The sequence below is a fragment of the Urocitellus parryii genome, chromosome 7 (assembly GCF_045843805.1).
Source record: "Urocitellus parryii isolate mUroPar1 chromosome 7, mUroPar1.hap1, whole genome shotgun sequence".
NCBI classification, from domain to species: domain Eukaryota; kingdom Metazoa; phylum Chordata; class Mammalia; order Rodentia; family Sciuridae; genus Urocitellus; species Urocitellus parryii.
This window is the reverse complement of record NC_135537.1, coordinates 148,628,048-148,639,635: the sequence shown is the minus strand read 5'-3', so window position 1 is coordinate 148,639,635 and position 11,588 is coordinate 148,628,048. Positions and strand designations below refer to the sequence as shown.

The window sequence follows — 11,588 nt, the reverse complement described above, 5'->3', positions numbered from 1 at the left end:
TCTCTGGCTTCTCTCCCCTTGGCAGCTTTGCAGCCTCACTCCCGAAACCTCCACAAGGCCCCCCGGCTGATGGAGCTGCTGGCTTTCTTCCCTGCAGTGCCACCTCTTCTGTCCAGAGAATAAAGTCTAGGTTCCCTGAGTAGATCACCTGTCACCACTGTCCTGATGAGCCAGCAAAACTGCAATGGCCTGGAGTTCCTCACAACCACACTGCTGTCTCACGCCTCTGTTCAGATTAGCCGATTCACCTGGCTACCCAACTTACCCTCACCTACCACCTGCTTTAGGAAGCTTTCCCCAGTCCACACCTGCCCAGCACTTCCCCCAGCATCCTGCTCACAGCTCTGCCTTCCAGCATTCCATAGCTGTCTTTGAGTTTGTTCCCTGTATTGAATGAGGAGCCATAAGGGCAGGGCTATGTTGTATTCAGTGACCTGTGTTTGAACAAAGGGCCCCCACTCACCAGAGTGCTCTTTGGCAGAATATGGGTTATGGAAACTTGAGGATGCTTGAGGACAGAGCCTTCTCAGTAACTCATATCGTTCCATAAAGTTCTGGTGAGAGACCCTGCAAGCCAGAGCAGGTGAAAGAGAATGAGTTCATCCGTGAGCCAGGAACATCACTCAGGGCTCAGTTCCTTCAGCATCTCTCAATTCCTGACCCTTCACTTCTCATAGGCCTGAGCTGCATAGAAGGGCCCTTTCCCATTGGGTTATCTAATTAGCATTTTTCTGTTTCTTTCCTAGCACCAGTTGCACTTATTTTTCCTGACTCTATAGAAATGTATACCCCAAGAGGGAGAGACTCACCTTCCTTATTCACTGATACATTACCAAAAACAATGCTGGTAATTTTTATTGTTCAAAACTGTGTACAGTAAATGAATGGATAAATTAACAAGTGCTGCCCCTTGAGTTCCAGGTGGACTTCTATAGACCTGCCTCTTTTTCTTCATCTCTACCTCCAGCTCTGTCTTGGGCAGGCTCCTGTCTGGGCCAAGTCCTGTAATTCACCCCAGCAATGCCCTGTTCCCTGTGGTGGTATGACTCACTCACCGAATGGGGAAGCCAGCAGCACTGATATGAATGGTCTCTACAAGGCCACAGGCCTCCAGTTGGCTCAGGACCTATAGGGTGGGAAGATAGGGTAGGCACTTGTGGGACCCGAAATGCCATTCCTTCTGGCTTTTTCTTGGGCCCTAGCCTGTGTGGTGCTGGAGGCTCTCCTGAGCCTTGGCTGACGAGGGGTATCTCCTTGGGGTGGCAAATCAAGGAACCCTGAAAAAATTTCCTCTGTAGAAAGAGGGCCCTGGTAGTTCCAAGTCTCCCCAGATGCCCGAGTTTTGATACAGTTGAGGGCTTTGATGGTCCTGGCTGTATCTCATCCCTTCTTTTGGGGAAGACTCACTATCTTAGAATGCAGCCCAATCAGATTTCTAGTTCTGATTGTTTTTGCAGGTAGCAGAGTGGTTCACAGCTGAGGGGCTGGGAGGTCATACTGTAAAGATTCTCCCACAGTCTGAATTCCAGTCTTTACCACACAGCCAAGTAGTCCTGGCTACCAACTCCAAGGCCACATCTACCAGATGACCCTGTGCTCCTTTTTAACACTGTCCAGCACTCACACCTCATCCATAGCCCTCAGAGCCTGGTACCCTGAACAAAAAGGGTAGCTGCTGGCCAAAGTATTTTGCGTAGATTAGATAAAAAAAAGTGACACTCCAGTCAGAAATGGCTACATTGTACATGGACTAAAATGACACAGAGTTTCAACTAGTCACAAAAGACACCTATCAGTCCTTCAATCCCTCCTCAAGGCACCTAACTTGATGAGCAGAGAGCAAGAGACACTGGAGTCCCTACTTGCCTCCTCGCCTAAGCTACTGCACAGTACATGCCACACAGCCACAATTGCACATGACTGCCCTGCCCCAGCAGAGAAGAGCAGCCCTCCCTAATGTCAGGACCAGTCTGAGACTCCCAGAGACTCTGTTTGGAGACGTCTTGCCCTGCATCCTCCCAGGGCTTGCCAGATGGGGATCAGTGCAAAGCAGCTTTGGTCCAGTGTTTTTACCTCCTCTTGGAGGAAGCTCTGTGGCTGGCCCTGGCTGTTGGGCTTAATACAGCGAATGTAGTGGGGTGTGGTGTTCTGCAGGATCCGCAGGAGCTGCTCCAGGGAAGCCTGAAGATGGGAGAGTACATGGGTTAAACAGGGACTGGGGCTGCTCAGGGCCATAAGCCAAGCCCTGGTTAGTAACTGTAGCCAATGGCTCCAGCAGCCTTCTCAGCCTTGAGACCAAGATCCTCATGTGCCCTGGTGACAACTACCGGAGGATTTTACCGAAGGGGGAAGACAGCAGCACTGATATGAATGGTCTCTACAAGGCCATTCCCAAAGCACACCCCCTTCGTACCTACTATTGCTCCTCACCCTTGTCTCTAAGTAACTTTTGGAACTATGACCTTCATCTGATCAGTTTGCCTGCATCTGATCTCAGCTTCCTCTCTTGCCCCATCTCCCCAGAGCAATCATCTGGAAGAGAACAGTTTCAACCCCTCCCCCACCCCCACCCCCTCCACTGCCATTCTTTCAGGCAACAGTTGCCATTATTAAGCTTGCCCTGTGTGATGGAGGCTTGCAGGGACCAGGACCTAGGCAGTCTGCTGCTGTCTCAGAGCTTAGTCTCAGGGGCCACACACATATAGGACACCCTCTGTGGTGTCTGAAGCTGGGGTAGAAAAATGCTAATCTAACTGGGTACTACAGGGTGCCTCCTCAAGGAGGAGCTCTCTCCTCAATGACAGAGCAGAGGTTTGATGGATGAGTAGAAAGAAACTAAGAAAATTTGTGTGGGAGCTGAAGGGCAGTGGTCAAGAGATCCCAGGTGTCAGGTGTGGTGGCGTATGCCTATAATCCCAGCAACTTGGGAAGTTGAGGCAGGCGGATTGTAAGCTCAAAGCCAGTCTCAGCAATTTAATGAGGCCCTAAACAACTTAGCAAGATCCCATCTCAAAATAGAAAGTAAAAAGGCTGGGATGTGGGTCAGCACCTTTGGGTTCAATCCCCGATACAAAAAAAAAAAAAAAAAAAAAAAAAAAAATCCCAGGAAGGTACATGCAAGGGCAATAGTAGAAAACTGACAATACTGAGAAAAATGACAAGCCTGTGCCTGCTGAGGACAGGTTTGAGCAGGACCCACTCAGAGAGGTCCATTACTGTTCTCCTGTGAGCATCCTATCATCAGTGAGCAAGAGTCCTTCCACTCCCCCAAGATGTCACATCATTACATCTGATGGCCTGTGTGTCCCGTCTTTGTTTCTACCCTGAAGTTAAAGCCCATGGGAACAGAGACCACATCTGCTTGACATATAACAAATCACTGCACCACTGCTCCAAGCAGATAGCTCCAGTCTTGGGACGGGCTCAATAAACATTTGAGATTGTCATGTCAGAACCACCAGACCCACCTTGAACTTGGACACCACAGTCAATGCAGGGGTCCTGTTCTGGCCAGAGGGTTTTTCCTGGGTCTTCTCTTTGGGGTCAGTAGGAAACAGCACAGTGAGTAAGGAGTGCTGGGATTGCTGCAAGAGCCCAGTCAGTTCAGGAGGGACGGGGTCCTATAGAAAAAGGGCAAGGGTTGCAGGTGAGAACAGGTGGACTGCTTCCTAGAGCTGTCCATATGCCCCCCTGGATGCCCAAGCCAAGGCAGGGCTTCCGGGAGGGCAGGGCCTGAGTCCAGGCCAACCAAAGACCCAGACCCAGGCCAACAGGTCATTTCCAGGCAGGTCAGGCTGGATTTGCAGAGACCCAGATAGTGATCCTGGATTCTGGGTGGACATTTGAGAGAAAAAGGATGCCTAATGGGAAACCACATGCATGAAGCACAGTGTCCTGCTTCATGCACCATCTCTTCCAGACTCTGGTCCAGGCTGAGCTCACCTTGTTCTTCTCCACCAGGCCTGCTGTGTGGTACCGCACAGGCCCTGCAAAATGCACCACCACAAAACTGGGCTCCCGGCTGAGCTTATTGTGGCCTAAGCAGGGGCTACCTGCCAAGGCACTCTCAATGCGTGTCTGGAGCTGGGCTGCACTGCTTGGCCGATTTAGGCGGCACTCCTGTGGGGTTGGGAGTGGGCAGTCAGTCACAAAAACAAGAGGGTTTCATAACCCTCATAGTCCCCACTGTCCGGCTTCCATGGCAGCAGGGTCGTCACACAGGAATTATAGTGACCCCAAGAGGGAGAATAGAGGAATCAGCAAACCCATTTGGCAGATGGAGAGAGAGAGGCAGAAAGAGAGCGCAGAACAGTTAAAACCACAGAAAAGCCCAAAGACCAATTCTGGTGCTCAGTTCTAGTGGACCCTCTCCACCTCGTTTATGAGGGAGCAGATGCTGATAGGGCTTCCCTCGATGAGATCCAAGCAGGTCTGGTTGTCCTGGTAATTGACAAATGACCACTCCAGGCCTTCCACTGCGTATTCCTCCTAGGGGACAGACGGGGAGTAGGATAGAAGAAGGCCTCCCACAGCTGGCCTTGGTACCTCAGCATGTTTCAAAATAGCACCAAAGAAGGAACATGAGTCTATCAAAACATTACATTGGTCTGGGAGTGTAGTTCAGTGCTATAGCACTTGCCTAACACGCATAAGCTCCTGGGTTCCAAAAACAAAACCCACCACATCGTACATCATATATATAACTATTACTTGTCAAAAACAAAATGAGGAATAAAAGGCTCCCAGTCAGAGCTGGGCTGGGTTGAAGGACCAGGTGAAGTGAAGGACCCAGAAGAAGTACCGCCCACCCTGCCCTGCCGCACCTGCTGAGCCCTGAGGTAGTGAGCCACAAAGTGTTGCTGTAGCTTCTCATTGGCATAGTTGATGCACAACTGTTCCAGACTGTTGTCAGGAAATGACTCAAATCCATACACATCCAGCAGACCTGGGAGGAGGGAACTCATGCGGTCACTGCAGGAGTAGTGGGATTCCAAGACCCCAAGGTGATTGGGTCCTTGATAAGGTCTCATACTTGGTAGCCTGGGGATGAGGTAAGTGAGCCTGACACCTTCTTGGTGAGTTGAGAACACCACTTTTATTCTCTGCACCCCTCCCAGGGTGGTCCCAGCTCTACTCCATGTGCTCTCAGAGCAGGCAGAAGAGCCAAGTGAAATATGAGGGGCAGTAGAGGGCATCAGGCCCATTTTTGAGTCTGAATCCTCTGGTTCTGAAAGGCACCTTCTGTGAGGAAACCAGGTACCAGGGAACATTTTCAGTGTCGAATCTAATTCAGAAGGCCTCAGTCTCACCAACCTAGTTGGTGCCTAGAACACCACTATTCCACGAGCAAACTGCACTGGCACCTCTAGGCATTACTTCCTCCATTCCCTGACTATCCATCCAGTGTTAGAATGATGTTGACCTGTCAGGTCCCCTGGTCTAGCTTTCATCCATCCCCCACTTCTCTTCTGGGATTAGAGCTGGGTGTCTGGAAGAAAAGGGGCCTGTACAGCCAAGACACCAACCAAGTCTGTCTGGAAAGACACAAATGGTTAGATGTGAGCATCAGTAAGTACAGATCTCACCCAAACGCTGGATGAATGGAAGAAGAGATGGGGGTACGGAGAAGGGATGGGCTGCTCAGAGCCTCACAGGGGACCCAAGCCTCTCTGTTCACGGCTCTACTGCTTTTTTCTGGAGGGTTCCTGACAGGGTAAGCTGCTGCTACCTATGAAAGTGGTCCATGAGTCGGGGTCTGCATAGATGCTACTGTTGATCACCAACACCAGCCAGTCAAACAGCCTGTAGGGGAGAAGAGTTGGACTGTGATGAGGGGCTGAGGCTGAGCCTGGGGATGACAAAATTGCTCTTCCAGCCAGGGAGGCAACCCTCAGGGAAGGGCCTTGTATTCTGAGCCCAGTAGACCAAAGGCTAAAAATCATCTTCCTGCATATCCTGTCTTGACCTACTATAGAGACTCTGGACATGCATGTTCCCAGGTGCACACAGACCTGGCCTGTCTTTCCAGTAGACAGAGCACAGGACAAGCTAGGTTCCAGGACAGATAGGGCACAAGTCTGCATCAGTCACATGTCTTGACACCAGTTGGTGTCATGACTAGAAGGGGCCATTGGGCAGGCTAAGGTGGGCTTCCTTAAGAACTGAGTTCATAGAATTCCAAGTCTACCTGCAGAGCTAAGAGCTCAACACCCTGCCACATCCTTCAGCTCAGTCCTGCACAAGCAGACCCTGAGCCACTTAAGGCCAACAATGGCATCCTCCTTCTGGAACCATCACCAACCTAGAGAAGGTGAGGTTACTGTAGGAGGTGGTGGCATGTACAACACTGTTCAGGGTTTCTTCTTTACAGTTTTTCTTAAAAGTTGCTCTGCAACTTTTTTCCCCAATTCAGTAAACAGCTCCTCTTTTTACAACAGGGCTTTAAACACCCATTTGAGCTGCTAAAAATGAATGACCTAGTGTTGCAATGACTGATGGTTTCTATGTGTAAAATGTTCTATGGTTAGGAGCTCACTTTGTGACCTTCACATTTTAACTGCTCATTTTGCAGTAAAGCAAAGGCTTTCAAAATCACTGACCTGAAATTCTCTTAGAGGCAGTGGTATCTGAGTCTCTTGTTGAAATGATTTTAGTCTAGGCCCAGCTACTGGGGACCATTTTCAATTCAGAGGATCTTTTCCCTCAGTAGTGCTTCTCAGGCTCTTGACTCTTTGAGAAGTTCATGGAAAGCACAGGGACCCTCTCTCCAGAAGGCTGCCTGAGGTCCCAAATGCATGTGTGCACATATAAATATATATGTTCATTCCATAATCTCGGAGGATTCTGGGTCCCTGGAAGAACTTATAAGGCACCCTGAAGCTTCTCAGAGCCTAAGGTGAGACCATCCTTGACCACATGGCCAGAGACTGGAGATGCTCATGTAACACACTGGGAAAGGCCAGGAGCCCACCTTCCCCACTGTGCTGCCCACACCTGTGGGCTGAGCCTCTGGCTCTACCACCATCTATCAAGCTCCCCAGATAAGTAACACAAGGTCTTAAGTGTCAGGGTCCAAGAAGAGAGTGGAACCTATCAACCCAACATTCTAAACCTAGAACTGTGAAGATGCCAGTTCACCTCTGGGGCCCGCTTTGCCAGCAGACAGCTAAGCAGGCTTTCCTTGCCTGTTGCCCATGACAAAGCAGGCTCCTGTAGCTGAATTGAGGTCAGGAATATGGCAAACTCTCCTTCCACACTCAGAAACAGAAGTCAAAGGCATAGTTCAAGAAAAAACATGGGAGGCATTCCCTGCTAAGAAACCAGTCTGCTTTATCTGACACCCCCAACCCTGTGCCTGCATCTACTGCCTGATCACCAGTGTCTGGTCCAACATTTGTAACTGCTCACCGTGCATAGACCAGTTTGGCCAGACAGTCTCTGCGGGTGTCACACTCAGCTCGGGAGCAGGCCTTCCGGAACACCTGCTGCTGCCTGCCCGCCCTGATGGTTCTAATCCGCAATGTCTCCAGCAGCATGTTCTCTGGGAGCTGCAGTAACGAGGCTGATGTCCTGACAGAGCCTGGGAGAGGCAAATCCTCCTTAGGCAAACCACTCTTCAAACTACGAAGCACTGTGAAGTCCTCACAGTGGAACCATGACTCACCCAACTGGACAGAGGAGACCTAGGCTTTGACAGGCAAAGAGACTTGCCAAAGGCCTCCATAAGTGGCAGAGACAGGACATGAACCCAGGACTTCTATATCCCCACCCACAATGCCATCTGTGGAACAATGACTTTATTAGACCCTTTTACTCTCATTTTCTCATCTGTAAGATGGATATGATAATGTCCACCTCCCCAGAGATCGGGTGAGGAGTAGATTATAGCAGACAGTTTCCATCCTCTAGTTTCCCTCCTAACCCCCAATGTTGTAGTTTCTAGCCAGGGCCCACCCTACTCTCCTGTTCCCTCGCCCCTCACACTTGGCCTCTTCCGTCAGTTGGCAGGGCTGGGCTTCATCCTCTGAGTCTGCAAATTGGACATTGCCAAGGTGTAGCAGTCCAGCTAGGACCTGAGGGGGCAAAAAGGTATGGTCAGAAACAGGAGAGGACTGAAGTGAGCCCTCCTTCTGAATATAATCAGGACAAGACTGAAGAATAGTTCTCGACTACATCCAACCATGAGCTGTACAAGGTATATGCATCACCTCCATTTTTCCAGTCCCCTAGAAGGCACATGCTATGATGATGCATGTGCTGGAGATGGGAGAGGTAGACTGGGAGAGGCTGACTCCTAAGCCCGGGGATACTCTCTGAGGGAGAAAGGCAAGATTAGAACCCCCGGGGGGGGGGGGGGTCTGTCTTCAGATGCCTCACAGAGCAGCCAGTGGGCCCCCATGTGTACCAACCACCTGTCCCTCTGTCCTCCACTCTCTAGACCACACTGTGTGGGAAAACTGATCTTGTCAGTTATAGGCCAGGGTTACTTCTGTGTCTGCTGGGGGCTTGGCTCTGGCTTCCTGGGGCCCTTTCTCAGCCCTGTTGGGTTTAGGATTCCCATCCAGGAAAGCAGCTGAGATCTCGGTCTCCATACAGTGTGTGCCACTCTTCTGCCTTTGAACACAAATGCATGGACAAACCCACAGGAGCTATGGAAAGGAAAAACCCCTCCAGGCCCAGCAACTTTAAAACCCTTGGACTAGAAGAAAAGGGCCCTTTCTGCCGTTCCCAGGCAAGTTACCTCCTTTCACTACTGGCCTTCTGGCCACAACTACCCAGGTGAGAACTGTTATGCCCAGTGGGCAATATGGCTGTGGTAGAGGGTGATATGATACACCCCCAAACCAGCAGCACTCCTGCCTGGACTCCTAGTGTTGTCCACTCCTGGTCTTGTCCCCATATGATATCCTTCTCTCCAGCCTCTTACCTGGCAGTGTCCATACTGGGTATAATACCTTCCCTGTCTGAGCAGCCCCCATCTGAAGGTAGTCAATTTCCATTGCACTGTCATCTCCCTGAAGTATCTTTTCTGTTCCTGCTGTCCCCCTATCCTATTTAGCCTGTCCTCTTGCTTTGGGGGCTGAGGATGTGAGGGGGAAGGAGGCAGTCAGTCTTGTCAGCAAAGGTGAAGGTAGGAGGAAGCCACTGTGGGGATACACACATGACCAAGAGGGAGGGGCAGCAGATGGGAGTGGAGAGAGGAGAGGAAAAGAAAGGCTGGACTTTGGAATTACTATGTCTGATAAATTTATGACAGGTAGGGCATGCCTATAATCCCAGTAGCTCAGAAGGCTGAGGCAGGAAGATCGCAAGTTCATAACCAGCCTCAGCAAAAGCGCAGTGCTAAGCAACTAGGTGAGACCCTGTCTCTAAATAAAATACAAAATAGGACTGGGGATGTGGCTCAGTGGTCGAGTGCCCCCCGAGTTCAATCCCCAGTACAAAAAACAACAAAAAAACAAATTTACTCTATTACAGAGTGATATTAACTTTAGGTACGTCATTTTACCTCTCTGGTTTTCTTAAGAGTAAAATGAAAATAATCTCCACACACAAGGCACTGTTGAAAAAAAACAAGTGAGCTAAGAGGTATGATTATGATTTTTAAGTTTTAAATTGTTAAGACAAATATGTGGTAGGATTATTTCTCTATTCTCATAACTGCAGTAATAACTGACCCAAGCCATCTTAGGTCACATAGGTCACTGTACTATGTTCTGTACTCTAGCACTATGTACTATATCCTGTCCTCTATGGCCATCTAGCCCCACTACTCATCTCCACGGAGAGGTGACCAACTGGCTCCTTGGAGACTGTGTGGTAGGGCCCAAGGCCCTAGATGTTCAGGGAAAGGCAAGAGTTTCAAGTCCAGGGAAGGATGTTACAGAAGGGGCTGCCTGGCACCTTTGCCAATATGAGCAGGATGGCTCTCTTCTGACCTTAAAGATGTTGTTCTGGGTGGGGGTATCGATGCCCAAATGGAGCATGGCCTCTCTGGTCACCTCAAAACAATCCTCTGAAAAAAAAAACCCAGTGGTGAGCAGGAGCAGCAGGAGGGCAAGGGAAGCAGACCCTGTGCAGAGTGGGCATGTGCTGTTGGGCTAATCCAGGATGTGGAGTGAAGCTCCACTTACCTTCCAAAGTTCTCTCTGGGTTGGGCAGCCAGGAGAAGGTGGATCCCTTGGGGAGGTGCCACTGGACCCTCTCCTCCTCACTGGCTCCTTTGCATATCTGTGGAAGGGTGGGTAGGTGAACTGGGAGTGCAAGGGTAGCCCAGGCTCCACAGGCCTGGGGTTGGGATGATAGGAGAAATGGATATAATGTCACAAAACTGAGAGAGCCCAGGGTAGGAATGGGAACAAAAGAAGAAGCAAATGCCATCCTGGGTATCTCCCATCTGATGCACACACAAAAAAAAATCCTGCTCTGGGAAAGTCTTTAGTCCAGTGAAGAACTACAGCTCCTGTCTGGTGAACCCCTATCTTGATTGGAGTGGTACTTCTCTACCTAAGGATGCTCCCTTTCTTAAAACAAAGAGACTTCCAATCCATACCTTGGGGATGCCCAGTCTAGTAAAGGGGCACAAGTCTAGGGAAGCCTCATTCTAGTAAAGGACACAGTTCCCTAAAAACAGAATACCAGCCTCGAAGTCTTCTAGTCTGGCAAAGAGGCAGAACATACTCTTCAGCCAAAACTGTGCTGGAAGCCCAGGTCTCGTATGAAGCAGAAGTGTTCCATATTAGTTTATGGGAATAAGCTGGGCACAGTAGCACTTGCTTATAATCTTAGCTACTCAGGAGGATTGTAAGTTTGAGGCCAGCTTCAGCAACTAAGCAACACTGTCTCAAAAAAAAAAAAAAAAGGGGGTGGGCATGTAGTTCAGTATTAGGGTACCCCTGAGTTTAATCCCTAGTACATTAAAAAAAAAAAAAAAAAAAAAAAAAAGGAAAGAAAAAGAAAAAGTTGAGGAATAAGCAGCACTACTAAAATCAGATGAAGGAGCCAGGCATGGAAGACCTGGAGACAGACCCAGCCCTGCCCTGTAGGTGGGCACTGTAGGTCCCTCTTGGCACAGACCTGATAGAAAATGTGGAAGTTCCTCTCACTGGAAGCCTGGCAGGCCACACGAGTTTTCTCTAGGAGGTAGGTCTGGACTGCAGCTCCTGTCATCTGCTGGGCCCTGGCACAAAAAGGTAGGAGCCCATTAGTTGTGTATTTATTCAATAGCCATCTATTTAGCACTTACCGTGTACCAGACTGCCACCTAGCAACTCCCTGCCAACCTATTCTTCTTAGTAGGCTGTGAACCACTCAGAATGTCCTTAGGTATTCTGGGAACTTCCCCTGCATCTAGCTTAGGTGGGCAGGGCCATGGCCTCTGTATATGGCTTTTGTCCCATCCCAAGGCATGAGCAGAAGCTGTAGCTTAAAGCTCAGAGTTATGGCCCAAAGAGGTAGCAATTTATTTAGAAGTCCCTGAGCGGGGCTGGGGATGTGGCTCAAGTGGTAGCGCGCTCGCCTGGCATGCGTGCGGCCTGGGTTCGATCCTCAGCACCACATACCAACAAAGATGTTGTGTCTGCCGAGAA

The 11,588-nt window shown here is 49.8% G+C and overlaps 1 protein-coding gene across 8 annotated transcripts in view; it reads right to left on the bottom strand.

The window, feature by feature from the left end:
- Myo19 (myosin XIX) overlaps positions 1-11,588 on the bottom strand; it is a 28,086-nt gene that overhangs the window by 5,921 nt on the left and 10,577 nt on the right. For 3 of the 8 annotated variants that reach the window (XR_003301640.1, XM_026397994.2, XM_026397988.2), the window contains exons 9-21: positions 11,077-11,179; positions 10,134-10,230; positions 9,939-10,015; positions 7,982-8,072; positions 7,408-7,579; positions 5,729-5,802; positions 4,824-4,945; positions 4,375-4,488; positions 3,943-4,119; positions 3,468-3,620; positions 2,074-2,181; positions 1,056-1,126; positions 464-567 (exon numbers count right to left, since the gene is read on the bottom strand). Coding sequence is in view for 7 of the 8 variants with exons in the window: in XM_026397994.2 (XP_026253779.1) it covers positions 464-567; positions 1,056-1,126; positions 2,074-2,181; positions 3,468-3,620; positions 3,943-4,119; positions 4,375-4,488; positions 4,824-4,945; positions 5,729-5,802; positions 7,408-7,579; positions 7,982-8,072; positions 9,939-10,015; positions 10,134-10,230; positions 11,077-11,179 (1,463 nt within the window). In the remaining variant the exon portion in view is untranslated. Of the gene's footprint in view, positions 1-463; positions 568-1,055; positions 1,127-2,073; positions 2,182-3,467; positions 3,621-3,942; positions 4,120-4,374; positions 4,489-4,823; positions 4,946-5,728; positions 5,803-7,407; positions 7,580-7,981; positions 8,073-9,938; positions 10,016-10,133; positions 10,231-11,076; positions 11,180-11,588 lie in introns of those variants that run through there. The other 5 variants (XM_026397989.2, XM_077801372.1, XM_026397992.1 and 2 more) reach the window with 5 other exon arrangements.